The following is an 18,067-nucleotide window of genomic DNA, read 5'->3' on the forward strand; positions in this document are numbered from 1 at the left end:
ATAGCAAAAACGAAGCGATTTCGAATGATTTTAAACTGCTGTGGAGACCTGCATATCCTGCAAGTTATCTGAGAGTCTTTGTAATAGCGACTTGGGTCCACACGTGTGAATTGACCAACATTTACCTCATTCAAGGTCCTTAACAACAGAGAGAGAGAGAGAGAGAGAGAGAGAGAGAGAGAGAGAGCGAAGAGAGGGGGGGGAGGAGTATCTTGAGGGTAATCGGAGACACAATATGAGAAAGATACTATGCTTACGTGAGGTGAGTTCATTTATACATTGACAGTTTAGCCAACCCTTCACATATAGCGGCTCTGTTGCACCACTTTATTTTGTATACCTTTCTCTTTAGTTTCCTCTTTCAAGCCAACCTTATCGCATCAACAGGGCTGCGATAGAGATGGAACCGCAGTCGATAGCTGAGTGTCGTAGCCTGGGGGAATATCTACTGAATGTTTCGTATTCTGCTGCACTGAAAGCGATACTTCCCGCTTGCATTTATTTGATTATGGAATACCTTAATCTGAAGCCACAGTGAATATAATTATTTTTACTTTATAATAAATGTATGGCAGAAGAAAAGGTATTAACAAATCATATGCCTGCTGTCCGTGCATGGCTCTTCCATTGGGCAGTGTACCTAGAGCTCTTTCACCATTCAGGATTGTATGACGTTCCCTCAGCTGAGTAGCATCGTCTGGCGTTAACTCGAATAGGACTGAGAATTGTACTAACAATGAGAGGGTTAATGGTACCGTACCAGCATTCTCTCTCGACGGACAGACGGACAGATAGATAGGGATAGATAGACAGATCGGTAGATAGATAGATATTTTCTAGCAACCGTCGAAAAAAATCCTCTTTGAGAAACCATTGGCCTCCAATGAACTCATTATGTCTCCGTAAAAAAAAAAAAAAAAAAAAAGTACAACGAATCCTGACAAAAGATATCGGCCTGTTTACATTTTCAGACACTTATGACTCGCTGTCTGGCTGAATAAAAATCGTCCTGCGTCAGCTGCCATTTTTCTTTGGCTAAGGTGGTATGACTTCCATCTTGTTACAGATATTTATTTCTTTTTAAGCAACTAAAGCTTTTGCTACATGATTTCGGCAGGATATGATTATACAGTGTTGCATCCTCACATTATTGACTCATGACTGATGGATGGAACAGCGGTGAGGAGTGAGGATAGTAGTGTGGTGGCGGAGAATGTGGGAAAATTTGCTGACGTGTGGTGTGGTAGTGGGCAAAATCTCAGGTTTCTGTGTCAAAGCAACCCACACAGGATAATGTGTTTGGTAGTTCAATAATGTCAGGTTACTTTATATTAAGATTCTGAAATATGTCCGTAAGTCTTAAATAAAAATAACATGTTATATATACAAATTACTGCATAAGAAAAATTTAGTACTGAACCCCACATTTGGTTGCCCCATTCCATGTGTAGGAGGCCTCAGGTTCAGACGACCTTACTATAGATGATTTAATGGTACAGGACCAATGAGCTTCTCTGGCAGATTCTTTACATACTGAGGATTCGAACCGTTGGGTGTAAATCACACTCATCAGACTTAAATGTTCCAGCACTGCAGCAAGCAGCCCAGACTTTTTTTTTTGCGTTCGTGAACAAAGATTATTTATGCAAGATGTCAATAAAGATGTTCTGTCACATAAATTGAGTTAAGGGTGAAATATGTAATAAATTTACTTGTATAACTGAACAGTAATCGTACGAGTTCCATCAACGGACCTCCCGTTCTGTTACATTACCCTATGTCCGACTCTGTTAGCAAAGTTCTGCTACATCGTACTATATAATATACACTTTTATTTCCTAGGATGAACAGTAATACAGAAAATTCAAGCATATTATAAAATAGAAGATTGCCTAGAAAAATCTCGATTGGCTATGTCTGGGTGTCGAGAAGGTGTAAAGGAACTATCGACCAAAAGTATAGGTAGGTCCAAGGTATGTCACCTAAACCACTGGTCAGTCCTTGTGGGAATATATGACTGGATTGCGTCTACATGAACGACCTTGACCAGAAACACAGTCCAGCCTCACCACACCCAGGCCTGTGCTCCCGTACCACTCGAAAAATATGCAGAGAAAGTCTTGCTCTAACAAACCATTGCACTACAACGGCAATTAATTAAAGCTAATACTACTTACAACAGGCTTTGTATTAACACAAATCAGTACGCTACTCATGTTACCAAATTCGAAACCTTTCAAATTCATACATATCCTATCTAGGTACGAATATTACATATAGTATAATCTACAATGTCCATTTTCGCTGTACGAACCTACAACCACTCATTAAACTACTTTATTTCTGCACGGATTGTTCCTGGTACGACACTAAGAGAATTATTAAATGATAAGAACCTGCCATATATATATATATATATATATATATATATATATATATATATATATATATATATATATATATATATATATATTGCCAGACTCCTCAATCCCGTTTGAGGTGGCCACAAACAAAACGCCTCCACGTCTCTCTGTCCCCCGCCATTTCACTGCCCTGCTCCCAACTCACACACCCCTCTCTCATATACCTCTCCACCCCATCCCTCCATCTCATCCTCGGCCTCCCCCTCCCTCTTCCCCCCTCCACCTCACTCACATACACTCTCTTCGTCAGTCTTTCACCCTCCATCCTCTCCACATGGCCAAACCACCTCAGTGTGTTCCTCATAACGCTTTCTATTACATCCACATCCACACCACAACGCTCCTTTATATCCTCATTCGTCAGCCTGTCTCTCCATGTGACTCCACAGGCTCCTCTTAAATAACTCATTTCCACTGCTCTCACTCTTGACTTGTTTTTTTCCAACAACGTCCAAGCTTCACTTCCATACGTTAGAGTTGGTATCACAATACTGTCATGTAGTAACTTTTTCACTTCCATGCTCACTTCCCTGTTTCTTATCACTGCTTTCAAAGAACCAGCAACCTTTCTTCCCTGCTGTACCCTTTCAAGCACTTCACCTTCCAAACCTCCATCCTTACTCATCACACTACCCAAGTACTTAAACGTACTCACATTTTCCAATTCCTCACCATCCAAACTCGCTGTACATTCACTGACTTCACCTCTCTCACTTTACTCTTCCCTACATTCACCTTTAGATTCCGTTTCTTACACACTCTCCCAAACTCATCCACCAAACCTTGCAGCTCCCCTTCGTCTTCACTCAACAACACGGTATCATCTGCAAACAACAGTACAGGGAGTTTCCAAACACTATCATCTCTCACCAGGGCCACTCCAACATCCACTACCCTACCTTGTACCTCTTTTATTACCCCATCCATGTACAGATTGAACAATCATGGAGACATGACACATCCCTGTTTCAACCCAACCTTCAAAGAGAAAGATTCATTTAGTTCACCATCCACACGCACTGGAGCCTTAGCACCATCATACATACTCTTCACAGCATTCAGCAACTTCCCATCTACTCCATATATTCTTAATACTTTCCACAATCCTTGTCTATCCACCCTGTCATATGCTTTCTCCAAATCCATGAAAGCCGCATACAACTTCTTTCCCTTCTCTAGAAACTTTTCCACTAAAGATCTAAGAATGAATATCTGATCTACACAACCTCTTCCCTTCCGAAAACCTCCCTGTTCTTCTTCAACTAATTCCTCTGTTCTTTCTCTAACTCTGTCAATAAGTATCCTACCATACACTTTTCCTATTATACTAAAAAGACAAATGCCCCTATGATTACCACACACTTCTTTCTCCCTTTTTCCTTTGTACAAGGGAATAATTATACCTGATTTCCAATCCTCTGGGACTCTACCTTCCTCCCAGGTCAATCTACACATCTTCCACATCCATTTTACTACAATCTTTCCCCCATGCTTCAGCATTTCACCACACACTCCATCAATTCCTGGGGCTTTCCCCAATTTAACTTTCTTCATTGCTTCCACAACTTCCATCCTACTGATTTCTTCCTGTCTTCTCACCTCCCTCCTTCACCCAGCCATTCCCCAGCCACTTATACTCTCGCATTACTTCCATCCTGTATGTTCAACAATTCCTTGAAGTGTTCTCTCCATCTGATCACTTTTTCTGCCTTCTCCACTAGTAATCTACCATTTTTATCTTTCACTCCCCTGCTAACCTCACTTCCACCCTGTCTTACTCTCTTCACCTCTTTCCAGAACATTTTCTTACAGTCCCTCCACTTTACACTCAAATTCCTTCCAAATGCCTCATCCACTCTCTTCTTACTCTCTCTTACTAAACTTTTCACCTCTCTCTTTCTTTCTACATATAACTCTCTCTTCCGCCTCTCAACTTCTTCCACGCCCCTATTTCTCATCCATTCATTGTATATATATATATATATATATATATATATATATATATATATATATCTATATATATATATATATATATATATATATATTATATATATATATAACTGAAGCCTGTTGTCTCAGAGATGATATGAAATATCATCGGTTCCTTTTCAGTTGGTCAACCATGAGGCTTTCTTTCAAAAGATTTTCAATAATATAACTGATAATTTAATTTCCTTATATATTACCACTAATCACTTATTAACAGGAAAATCAAGTGTTGGCCTTTTATTCCCATTCATTATTGTTTACAGATTATAAATTCAAGGCCACTGAGCATCAAGATGAGGAAATGGGGTGGAGGTGAGAGCGGGTGAGGGTATATATTAGAACCCGAGCGGCGGCCTAGGCAGTTTAGTCTTGACACACCTACAGTACACTCAACAATGAACACTAAGGTAAAGTTGGCCACTCGTATTTCAAGAACAAGAGTGTTATCTTCTTCATATTCCAACCTGTTCATAGAGCACGGCAAAAAATGTTCTGAGAATGAAAAGAACCAGTGCCACAATATAGAAAATACATCATTTTAAAAAGAAACTTAAACTGCAGAATTATGAGGTAATGCATAAAAAATGCAGTTTTTTTTACACAGAAACCGTCACGTGTCTTTATTTGTCTAATGTTTCTTTTCCAATCGTCAGATCCTCATCCTCCTGGGCCTGGCTGCCCTGGCTGCTGCTGACAGTGGCGAATTCCGTTACTACGGTAACTCCGGGGTGAGTCACAGTGGCAGTTTACCTGTTCTTTGGTTGAAAATTCGTATTTCAGACAATCTGAAAATGATTCTGTTTCGTTTCAATAAACGGAATGTGATAGTCTTCCAAGTGAATTTACTTGGAATAATATGTCCAAATCATATTAAACTATGCATATGTACTTTCGGAAAAACAGCAACATCCACCCAATTTCAAAGAATGCAGGTTCCTATGATCCCTCTGATTATCTGATTACAGATCCATAGCTATCAACATTTCTCTTGATAAAGTGTGAGATGTACATTAATAAACTGATAATATCTTGAAGCCAACAGCTTAAGTGGTGATACACTGTATTGTTTTTGCGACGAAAGATCCAGTGTTGACCTAATCAGCCTTATTACTCATACAATCTATAGTCAAGTGATGAACCTGGAGAAATCCAGGCGGTAGCCCTTGATGTATTTAAAGCTTTTGACAGAGTATGGCCCCGTTCCCTGTTATCCAGACTCCCTTGCAATGGCCGATCATCTTTTGTTCCACTGATCTCATATCTCAGCAACAGGAGGAGAAGAGCATAGTTATACGATATGAATTCCAGTATCCACTCATTTAATGCCTGTGTGTCACATCAATCCTGGCTCCAACTCTGTTCCTCATTCATATAAATGATCTCTTCTTTCTCACCTCTAATCCCATTTACTCATATGCAGACGACGAAGTGGTTCACAGTTCCTGTGTACTTCAACGCCCATTCATAAAGTCTGATATCCTTAACTCCAATCTCGTCACAGCAAAATCCATAGACAAAGACTAATGAAAGATCAGTGACGACAAAAGACGTTGTCTCATTTAATGCTTAAGAATGAACAAAAAACATGTACAGGTATCTCAATTTTAATAATAAACAGATATTGCCTGAATCTTGCATTACCTTCAATGCACCAATACTCCATTCTCTAACAATACTGAAATTCTTGATGCTTCGCTTAACAGTACAACCAGTTGGACCTCTCAAGTCAGATCACTTGCCAAAACCGAATAAAAACTGGTCTTATTACACAGAGTTCGTTTTTTTTTTTTTTTTTTTTTTTTTTAAATAAAGGTCAGTTAGCTATAAAGCCACTTGCATTCTCAGCTTGAATATTGTTCACTATGTGGAGTGGATGTGGCGAGGTTGCACTAAAACAACTGCATGAAATTCATAGCAAAGCTATATGAAAATTAATTACCAAGCAACTGCAGATGAACTACTTCCTTTTTAAATAGAGAAGGAATGTTGTCTCCCATGCATTATTTTACATATACTTTTATGGCCAAGGCTCAAACAAAGTTGCATATATTTTGCCACCTCTCCAAGCCTCCCCCCATGCTACACGGATATTTGATAGCGCTTATGACTTGACACTGCCATATTGTAAAGCATCTGCCTATCAGGATTGCCTTATTCTGTGAACGGCTTCCTTTGGAACTCGCTTCCCCATATTACTTTACGCCCAAATATTCAGCCTACAGTTCTAATCGGCTTGATCAGATGTTTTACGAATGCAGAACATGTGTAGTCTCGTGTATGTATTTTTTTTCTATATTTGCTTTCTTTTCCCTTTCTTAATGCACCTAGTGTAAAAAAAAAAAAAGGATTTGCGTGTTGTAATGAGCAGAGACGGGGGAGGGTTGATCTCACTGAACTGCACTCGTGCTGCTTATACCTAGAAGCATTCCCCCATTCTTAGCATCAAAATGGTAAATTCTTACCTTTGCTCCAACAGTCCCGTGAGTCCTTCGAGTCCAGTGAGGCCCAGTACCAATTCCAATGGGCCGTGGATGACGACTCTTCCGAGAACCACTACGGTCACCAGGAGGCCCGCGACGGTGACGACACCCAGGGGTCGTACTACGTGCTGCTTCCCGACGGTCGCCGCCAGACGGTGACCTACTACGTGGACGGTGACGATGGCTACATTGCTGACGTCAAGTACTCGGGTGAGGCCTCCTTCGAGTCCGCATCTTTCGAGTCCCGTGAGGCTCCGCGCTACGCCCCTCCCCAGCGCCGCTACTATGACTCCAACGAGTCCAAGTAAACGGACTTAATATTTCCAAGATAAAAGATTCCTAATGAACCAAGACCCAACATCAACGACCTGACCCACCTCATCTCTGTGCCTACCAGACTTTCCTTTTGTAATTATTTATTGACTGACTTCTTTCCTTATTTATTAAAAGATCTCTGCAACACAAACTTGTATAATATCTTTATTTTGTAATTATTCACATCCTCTCTTTTCATGTATCTTTTTACTGGGTTGATTACATTTTTTCCATCTAATCATCATCATCATCATCATCATCATGGAGATCTCATTTCCTTCAAAGAATGAGGTGAGGTTGGAATCAGAGACAAGAATACTACGAGAGCTGGCGAGACTAACCAAAAGCCAGTCCAAGTGAATGGGCCACACTCTCACTCACTAACCATTCAAGCGACTGGAATCCTTACTCTAACTCACAGCCATAAACATCCAAAATTACATGTTTCATAATACCGACCAATCTAGGGTCAATCCACTGACCATGAGGAGGGACCCATGCTCTTTTCATCCACTCCTCCGTATAAAATTCTTCCATCCAGTTCAGTGAACTGTCAATTCCCTTGCCTCATCACCCTCCATACCTCATTTTCTCACACCCTCGTTTACCTTACTTATTCACCATCTTCTTTGCCTACAACGCCTCCTTCCACCCTCCAGCTTCCCCAGATTAAACATGTTGCGTATTATGGGACACAAGATTCTTTAAGAGTAAATACGATAAGCATGACATGTACATGGAAGGCGGTACATGAGAATGAAACTAGAACTTGATGAGGAAATACAGTATTAAGTGTGTGACCTTAGTAAACGGATTTAGGTAAATGGACTTGCCATATTGAGAGCAATTTTAGAGGGAAGAATTTCAAGACAGCGCGCTCTCCTGCACTGTAATGAACCGCTTCCCGAAATGATTATTTTCAGTCATTTAGTGACGGGTACTTAGTTATGTTTATTACGAAAAATTTGCTCTATCCACAGTCCTTAGTATTTTTAGATGTGGCAGCGTCTCCTCAAGCGGCCTTGTCCGTCTGTTTCTCCCCAACTTTTTTTTTTTTTCGGACATGAAGTGCTTCACTCCATGAGATTTTGGCAACTTTCGGGACAAAAAAAAAAAAAAAGAAAATCACACCAGATAACACATTGGACAAGGCTAGTCAGTAAACTAAGGGCGTTAACAGAAAGGTCCTTTTTCTTCATGATTCGAGTACTCGGCACTTGTGGTAGGTAAGGATGATAAATATCATAGTACTGTGTGGTATGGTAATGCGAGGAATTATACTGTGTGGTATGGTTAGACGAGGTATGGCACGGTGTGGTAGGTAAGACCAGATAAGGTAACCATGTAGTAACAATATTTGTACTCAAATAAATAGCTGGATTAAATTCTGTTAAACTGTAAAATGATGAAGTAGGGTGAACAAAATGAAAGATCTTTTTAGGTCATAATGGTTAAGTCCTCATTTGCAAAGGTAAAGTTGTTGTGTATACCCTGCTTATGTGGTTATAGAGGATTTATTTGTATGCTTCTCTGTATCTTCATTTTTATCTTATTTTTTTTATCGTCTCATCCTAACGAGTTTTAGACACTCACCCTTCCTCATATCGTAGCCGCAGATCACAGTCTAATCTTCATGTTTTTCTACTCTTCATCCACTCTTGAGATCTATGGTTTTATATACTCAACTGTTTCAAAATTTAACTTTTTTTTTTTTTTTTTGAAGTGGTTACGATCCTTGATGGGTTCCCCCTGCTTTGCTGTTTTTAACTATTTTTTATTATAACATTGACTGCCAAAGTCCCTCACTGTTCCCGTCCCTCTCGTCTCCGTGGGCGAGATGGGATTTGCTTTGACATTAAATGAGTGGAAGAGAAGCACAGGAAAGAGTATGAGATTCTTCATTCCTTTCTTGCATCGAATTGCATTCTCTCTAAAGAAGTGCACTGTGAAGTAAAAAACGTTAAGGAAATAAATGATTTCAACCTCTCGAGTGTTCCTTCCTATTTATTTAACTTCTTGTTTGTAGGAATCAGTTACACGTGTTTACCTCGCCCATTGACTAGGCGCCATCCATCCCACCCTTGACCTACCTACTTCAGGAGTGTATTGGGCCCACGCCTTGCCCTCCCAAGTCCCGTCCAATACCATCCCATCCTTTGCCAGGCAACTACTTCCCATCCCGCCCCACCCCACCACACTCTATCCCTCCATCCTATCCATTCTGCCTCTCTTTATCTCTCCCCTTCCCATTGAACTCATCCTACACTTCGTCAGTCCACCTTCTCCCGTCCTGTCCTTTCCCTCTTTCCCCCATCCAACCCCACCCGACCTTACCTAATTCTCCCACTCCATCACATTACACCTCACTTTTCCCACCCGCTCCCATTCCATCCCTCCCAACCCATTCTGCCTCACTCTACCCACCCCATCTCATTCAATCTAACCTTACTACATTTTATCCTACTCTCTCATCTCACTTCATCCTGTCCTGCTTCACTTCCTCCCATCCCATCCCATCATCCTTCCCCACCCAATTCCATCCTATTCCACAGTTCCTCTTACTACCACATTCTGATCCACCTCATCCCATCCCATAGTACTCCACATCACCTCATCCAGTCCCATCCTCTTCCATCCCACCCCTTCCCATACTACTGTACCTTCCCCTGTCCTGCCTCATCCTATGCCATTTTGCCCAACCTCACGTCATCCCTTGCATCAGTGGCTCTCAACGTGGGCTATAATTATGATCCTCAAGGGGCCATGCAACATTACTTGGGGCCACATGAAAAAAATTAAACACTGCGAGTCACAGTTAGTTTCTGAGGAGGCCACTTGTGCTTAACTACCAGGCATATGATAAATTTTTCTTGATCCTCATACCTCATTTCCTGTGCTAATTCCAGCAGCATAAAGATTGAGCCGTGGCTCAGTGGGTTAGAGCGCTCCGCTCTGGCCGAAGGGTCGGAGGATCGAATCCACCCAAGGGTCATTGGTAGACATCAGGAAGGGCATCCGGTCATAAAATGCTACACGCTCCAGTCCAAAGTCCTCTACCCAGAGGCAACGCCTTAGTCCTTCGGGGATACCTGGCGTAAAACTAATTTTATATATATATATATATATATATATATATATATATATATATATATATATATATATATATATGTATAAACTGAGCAGTAAAAAACAAAGAAATTTTATATTCATGAAAAGCAAATTGTAATGTTACAAAAAATTTGAGGTGGCAAAACTTGACAACTTGGACACACTCAAGAGACGTGAGGATAGACGCTAAACAGCCTACAACCTTGGAACACTCCATGTTTATCAGTATTAATGTATTGTTGTGGTCAATAAAATATCTCTCTATCAATCTATCTGCATAAGATTACCGGGAATTCCTGTATTATTTCCCAGCACAAGGTATGATTTAAAAGCTTTATCACATTTCACCAATGCTTAACCATCTGACAGAGACTTAGTATCCATCGACCCATTAGCTTATTACCAGTGATTTACAAACACTTCACTCAAGTCCATACAAACATAATAACAAATTTGGAAGAAAACCAACCTAGTAAGCAGGTGGGATTCTGAAGCGGGTATTCGACCACCTGCACACAATGAATCAGCTGAGAAAACTACAGAATGTAATAAACCACTATGCTTAGGTTTTGCTGATTAAGAAAAGGCTTTCGACTCAGTGAAGAACATTGCAACTGTAAAATCATGGCGGGAACAAGGAGTAAATGAGAACACTGCAAAACTGCTCGACAACATACATAAAAAGGAAACTGCTACAGTTAGATTACATAAAGACTCGGAAAAAAGGAAAATTGAGAAGGAAGTATATCAGGGAGATACAATTTCACCAAAGTTATTAACAGCATGCCTAGAGAGTATTTTCAGATAGCTGGACTAGGAGAACAATGGAGTAAACACAGATGAAGAATAAATAAACCATTTAAGATTTGCACGTGACATTGTCCTAATCTCAGAAACAGCAGAGCCACTGCAAGAAATGTTAAATTAATGACCTAAATAGAGAAAATATCAAGGTAGAGCTAAAGATGAACCGGAGTAAAACTAATGTTTAATCCAAATACACCGAAGAGAGTCATCAGACAAATCGACGAAATTCTTGAAGGGGTCGAGGAGTACAATAGCTGGGGCAAATACTAAAACTAACGAAATACAATGATAACGAAATAAAAAGACGCATAACAATAGGATGGAAAACTTTGGATAAACATAGAGATATTATGAGAAGTAGCTTGCCAAAATGTATGAAAATTAAAGAATGAATGTTCAAATAATCCGTTCGCAAAGAGCAATGGAAAGATCAACGTTTGAAATATCTTTAAGAGACTGGAATGGATCAGCTTGGATGAGAGAGCAGGGCAGATCATGTAGCAAGAGGCTGACTGACTGGACTCTAAGAGATTGTAAGCAACGCAGAAAAAGGTCGGACGGGAAATGGAGAGACGAGACAAAGAAGTTTGCAGGCAAAATGTGGCAGCTATTGGCTCAGTGAAAGAATTCGTGGAAGAGGTTGGATAAGGCCTTTGTTCAGCAATGGACTTGCAATGACTGATATATATATATATATATATATATATATATATATATATATATATATATATATATATAATGTGGAGCCTCTGTGGTAGAGTGTGCGTTTCGTACACGGGTGAGCCAGGGTTCGCGCCCCGCCGGGTTAATAAACTTTGGGAGTGTTCACCCGGCCACGTACTGCATTGGCGGACACAAGGGGTGCTGTGGTTGAACCAGTGTCGCTTACTATAAAGTATGCTTGCACCCAGTCGGCTTGCGAGGGCAGATTACACTTGGTTCACAGACTACACACATATCCAAAGCCACTCCAACACTACAATTACACTTACAAGCACTTCTCACCCTACATAGTGTACAATCTCTACCAGGCAGCCTAAGCCACTTGGTAGAGATACATTGGCTGTATCGTCCTGACTTCGGTCGGGATAGGCTGGTCCTGCAGTGGATACTCAAACGGCTGCTGCTGATATATATATATATATATATATATATATATATATATATATATATATATATATATATATATATAACTAGTAATCGTCCAAAGATTTTTTTCTTCGTGGGAAGTCATTATCTTACAATTTTAGGACACATTCTACGGGAAGATAACGATTTTTTTTTTTTTTCGGTATAATGAATAAGGAAGAGGACTGAGTATTTTTTGGCAACTAGCATTCTTATGCACCATGACTGACTTTAGCTGTGGAAAAATCCTCTCGCATTAGCTAGAATATAATACGAGAGAAAATGCGGCCTTATAGGGGTTAAAATGATCTCACCAAACATGCAGAACAATGAGACATTTGTGTACACGATAAAATTCTAACTTTTATACCCCCATCCTTCACTTCTTGTTCTACTGCACAATGTACTCCACTTTGCTCGCATGGCCAGGGACTAAAGTTTGATTTCTACCTTTCAGTTTCTCCTGCTGACGAATATTAGTAAGCTTGGTGTGTTTCTCTTCCCAAAGATGATTCCCTCTGGTATGATGCAAACCGAAGAAAACCGATGGCCGTGCCGCAAGTGTGAAGTAAAAGCAGTGCGATAGTAGGTGAACTTTTGTCCCTAACGCACTTAACTAATGCATCTATCTCATTCAGCACCTTTATTCTCTCTCTCTCTCTCTCTCTCTCAGCGCTTACGTAGTTTTGTAAATGTGCACCACTGTTCCTACAAGTGGGCCCTATGTAGTGGGAGGAGTGGTGATAAATTTCCTTAAGTATGGATTGAAGTTGTGAAGCAGTTAGAGATGCTTGACATATGGCGTTAGCAGAACCGCCAAGAAAACCGTGCTAAACTAAACTTTGTACCTATTCTCGTTCTGTATCCCCATATTAATAAGTGATGACTGAAGAGTGAAACAGTGTGGTGTGTCTGTGGGCAACCCAGGAGGTCAATTTGTCAAATCCACCCCATACAGGGCAATTTGTTTAGCATAATAATAATATCAAGGTATCTTGGGTTCAGATTCTTATATATGTTCATAGATATAATAGAACTACCGGTATATATCTTTAACAAAATGTTGCATAGCACACCTTTACCACTCAGTCTCTTATTAAGTTACCCACAACCTGGCGTTAGAGAACCCAAGTTTAGGCTTCCTTTTTCCATATCACCTAACTCTCGGTCAGTAAATTTGCCTGACAGCATTTTTGCATAATAAAACGTCCCCAGCCACCAGGTGAGGGGTCGAACTCCTGCGTGTAAAACTCAATTTTCACTGACTTTTAGGTGCTTAACCACTACACATGTTGGCCTCACAATTTTATTTTGTGGTCAGTATCAAAGATTAGTATTGCTAAATATTAAGAATTCTGAGAGATGAATATTTATAGAGATTCTGGTTCCCAATTGTGTAATTAATCATCCCTTGATCTCACAACTACATTACTGTTTGAACATCATTTGACGTTCTTTGTCGTTCGTAGCATGGGAATGGCTCTGAAAACAAAATATTCGAAAAGATTTAGCAATCAATTAGTAATACACAAGATGATGAAAACAGGTTGATTTCTCCTCTACTTTATTACCAAAGGGCTGAGGAATAAAAATGTTTGCCAGACCTTCAGCTCTTGAACTGTACCTCTGAGGCTGCTACCACCGATGTGTCATTCATAAATTTATGTAATGTCAGTTTTGGTTGAAAAGTGGAATCACCATTAGGGAATATTTTGAACCATAGCCAAACTTAAAGAAATACGATAAATCTCTAACTGCATCTCCCGTTTCGTTTTGGACATCTATACATCCCAAAATTAATGAAGTTCTCTTAAAAATATTATTGATATATTCTATGGCTCGAAACATGTACACAGAACTTGGTAATATTTCAGTATTTTGAACAGGCTACCCGTTGTCTAGATGGTATAAAAGAGCTACCCACTGCAGTTACATATCTCATGTCATGTAAAGGCCCGGACACACTTACCCCCGAACATATGATCGGACGAGAAAACGAGGCTCAGAGGTCAATCCAGCGTTCAGATTCGATTACTACAGCAGCTCTAACCCGGTGCCACATTTCATCTCGTCGATCACATGTTTCGAGCAAGTGTGGCCACACGCTAAACGATTGGTCAGCCTTGGTCGGAATATACAGTAAGAATGGACTGCGTCTACATGAGCGACCTTGACCAAAATCTCATCCCAGCCTCACCACACCCAGGTTTTTGCTCCAATGCCTAAAAATACATGCAGAGAAAGGCGTCCTACAGAAAACCACTGCACCACTAAGACATTGATGAGAACTAATATTAACTGGAAGAGGCCAAGTATTTTCACCAACCAGTACACTAATCATGCTACCTAATGCGAAATCTTTTATATCCACATATTTATAAGATCATTGTCATGAAAATAAATAATCATTCCATGAAACAATCACTTTATCTTTGCTGTGAATTTTAAAAATATTTTGATGAACTGTCTGTTTTTCCTTTTGATTAAGCTATGGTCACTCATTATATCTGACTTCTTTTACAACTGGTTCGGTGTTTGACTTTGTGAGAAGCATTGTTAAATTATATGATTAGTGTGTACTCATGGATCATTTAATCTCTGATTCTTTTAGCAAGCGTCGTAACTCACAAGTATAGAACTTACTGACTGAAGAACTGTTGCAACAAAGGTCATATGAAATATCTGTGATTACCTTCCTATCCAGCACCCATGATGCTCTCTCTCTCTCTCTCTCTCTCTCTCTCTCTCTCTCTCTCTCTCAAGTATCTTATTACATCCATCCATTCATCATCCAATCCTATGTTGTCCCACGAGGAGCGCAGGAGCCCGGGGCTGGGCAAGTTGGTCTTGACATTTAAGATAAGAGTGACCAGCCTCATTCATCCCTGAGTGGCATTTCGTGAGCAATAATCCTCAGCCACCCCTTGGATATAAACCTGCACAGGCTCAATCCGATTAGAGCGCTTTAATTACTCACTTAACCATCAGGCGCCAAAATTTGATTATATGGTTACCACCCAGCTTAGTAAATGGTTTTCCGGTGTACAAGAAACCATTTGGCTTGTCACTCAGTGTAGAGTCACCGATAGGCAAAAGGAAGAGGAAAGAATGAAGGAAAGAACGACAGAAGAGGAAGTGTACAGTCACCGGTAGGCAGAAGGATGAGGAAAAAATGAAAGAAAAACGGAAGAGGAAGGACGAGAGGAAAGGGCAGACACCCGAAGCAGCACTACATCGAGTGAGTGGATGGTGAGCACCCCCAACTACAATCTAAGTATCTTTTAAAACACTTAATATCTCCTTCAGTGTTTAAAAACAATTACATAACATACTACATATCCATTTTTTTCCTAGTCATTGTTGTTTGTAGAATATAAAATCGAGGCCAATGAGCACCAATGAATGGGAAGGAAAAAACTAGATGAGGAAATCGGGTGGAGGTGAGAGCGGGTGAGGGGTATATATTGGAACCCGAGCGGCGGCCTAGGCAGTTTAGTCTTGACACAGCTACACTCAGCAATGAACACTAAGGTACAACTGGAGATTTGTATTTTCAGCAAGAAGAACGCTGTGCTCTACCAGTGTTCATAAGATATACTAATGAAAAGATTTAAAGAAATAGCAAGGGAACCTCATTCATAACACTATTTATGAAGCCATGTGTAAAGAAAAAGAAAGTCTTTATATACAGTAACCCTCACATGTTTACATTTGATTCATGTTTCCTTTCTCCATCTTCAGATCCTCATCTTGCTGGGCCTGGCTGCCCTGGCTGCCGCTGACAGTGGCGAATTCCGTTACTATGGTAACTCAGGGGTGAGTCTTGACAGTTTACCTATGTTGGGGTTGGCAGATTTTTTTTTCTTTTTTTTCAGAAAACCTGAATCATTCTCTATCATTTCACTGGGTGCATTGTGATCATCTACAGTAAAAGTGAACTTACTCGGAATATTCTTACCCAGTCATTGTGTCAAGCTAAAGCATAATCTTATGATTGCGTTTGTCGTCAACAAGAGAGGGAGAGAAAAGCTTCATACTGAATTGCACGTTTTGTTTGAACCTCGAAGCTCTCCCCATGGTTTGTGAAAAATTGAAATTTTTTATTTTTGTCTCCAACAGTCTCGTGAGTCCTTCGAGTCCAGTGAGGCCCAGTACCAATTCCAGTGGGCCGTGGATGACGACTCTTCCGAGAACCACTACGGCCACCAGGAGGCCCGCGACGGTGACGACACCCAGGGGTCGTACTCCGTGCTGCTTCCCGACGGTCGCCGCCAGACGGTGACCTACTACGTGGACGGTGACGATGGCTACATTGCTGACGTCAAGTACTCGGGTGAGGCCTCCTTCGAGTCCGCATCCTTCGAGTCCCGTGAGGCTCCCCGCTACGCCCCTCCCCAGCGCCGCTACTATGACTCCAACGAGTCCAAGTAAACGGACTTAATATTTCCACGATAAAAGATTCCTAATGGACCAAGACCCAACATCAACGACCTGGCCCACCTCGTCTCTATGCCTACCAGACTTTCCTTACATAATTATTTATTGTCCGACCTCCTTTCTTATTTATTAAAAGATCTCTGCAACACAAACTTGTCTCCTGTTTTAATCCTTCGATCTTTGACTTCTTTTTATATACCATTATTTGGAGTTGATTATATTTTATTTCTAGTTATAGCATCATCATCGTCATCATTAGAGACCTCTTTTCCCTTTTGAGGATGGGGTGAGGTGGATTCCAGAGGGCTAGAAAAGGCTGATAGATGGCGGAAATAACCAAAAGGCCGTGCAAGTGAATGGGCCACACTCTCATTCACTTACCATTCAAGCTACTGGAACCCAACTCCTACTTACAAGCACTGAAATCCACACTCACATATTTCATATTACCATTCAACCTAGAATCAATCCAATGACTCTACCACGAAAAAAATAAGGATATAATACCCTTTCCATAGACCCTTCTGTATAAAATCCTTCCATCCAGCTTGATTCACTTTCAGTTCCCATCCATATCTCATTTTCTCACACATTCGTTTACCCAAGTCATCCACCTTCATGGTCTACAGCGCCTACTCCCAGGGCAACCTCTCTCAGACAACATAGTGTATATTCTGTGAAATGAGATTCTGGCAGAGTAAGATAATAATATGTATCTGGAAGGCGGTACCTAAAAAAGGAAAGTAGAACTGAACAAGGAAATATTAAATGGATGATAAATGAGCGTACTTTAGTAAATGAACTTCAAAAATGTAAATAATGTTTGTAAAAGAGGAAATATATAACAGACCGCTCTCCTACAATTTAATATATCTATCACCAAGCTATTATGTCAGACCATTAGTGACGAAAATACAGTTACGTTGATTATCAGATAGTTACTGTATGCACTGTCTAGTATTTTTAGATGAGGTGGCGTTTTTGGGAGGGTCCTGTCCTTTTTTTTCACTAATGTTAGACACAAGGTGCTTCAGTCTATAAGATTGTAGCGGCTTTAGGGATACCACACTACACCCACCACACCACACACAAAAAAAATAAAAAATCATTCGACAAGGCAGGTCAGTAATAGAAGGGCATTAACCAAAAGGCCCTCACGCTCCCGCATCCAGTACTTCCCTACATACTTGACGTGGATCTCTACTTTCTGTTTATTTTGTTAATATCAGAAACGTCGTAGATTTCATTTTAAAACCTCGTTAATAAATGAGTAATAATTAGAATCCTATAATTGTGCTGTTGATAATGAACATGGTAGGATAAATATAATTACTCTAATTATCCTCATTATTATCATACAAACTTTATTTCCCCACCAAT

At 40.4% G+C, this 18,067-nt stretch overlaps 2 protein-coding genes across 2 annotated transcripts; both read left to right on the forward strand.

Annotated features, from left to right (window-relative positions):
• The first annotated feature begins 4,807 nt into the window (after nucleotides 1-4,807).
• LOC145403119 (uncharacterized) lies at nucleotides 4,808-7,200 on the forward strand. Its single transcript, XM_080274946.1, has 3 exons — nucleotides 4,808-4,819; nucleotides 5,066-5,140; nucleotides 6,889-7,200. The coding sequence occupies exons 1-3, from the start codon at nucleotides 4,808-4,810 to the stop codon at nucleotides 7,198-7,200; spliced, it is 399 nt and encodes a 132-aa protein (XP_080131072.1).
• An 8,569-nt stretch (nucleotides 7,201-15,769) lies between these two features.
• Nucleotides 15,770-16,681, forward strand: LOC145403174 (uncharacterized). The gene is made up of 3 exons (XM_080274991.1): nucleotides 15,770-15,781; nucleotides 15,992-16,066; nucleotides 16,370-16,681. Exons 1-3 carry the CDS (start codon nucleotides 15,770-15,772, stop codon nucleotides 16,679-16,681), a joined length of 399 nt encoding a protein of 132 aa, XP_080131117.1.
• Nucleotides 16,682-18,067: the final 1,386 nt, after the last annotated feature.

The sequence above is a fragment of the Coenobita brevimanus genome, chromosome 60 (genome assembly GCF_032717465.1).
Source record: "Coenobita brevimanus isolate Jiangsu-jjx chromosome 60, ASM3271746v2, whole genome shotgun sequence".
In the NCBI taxonomy this organism is placed as follows: Eukaryota; Metazoa; Arthropoda; class Malacostraca; order Decapoda; family Coenobitidae; genus Coenobita; species Coenobita brevimanus.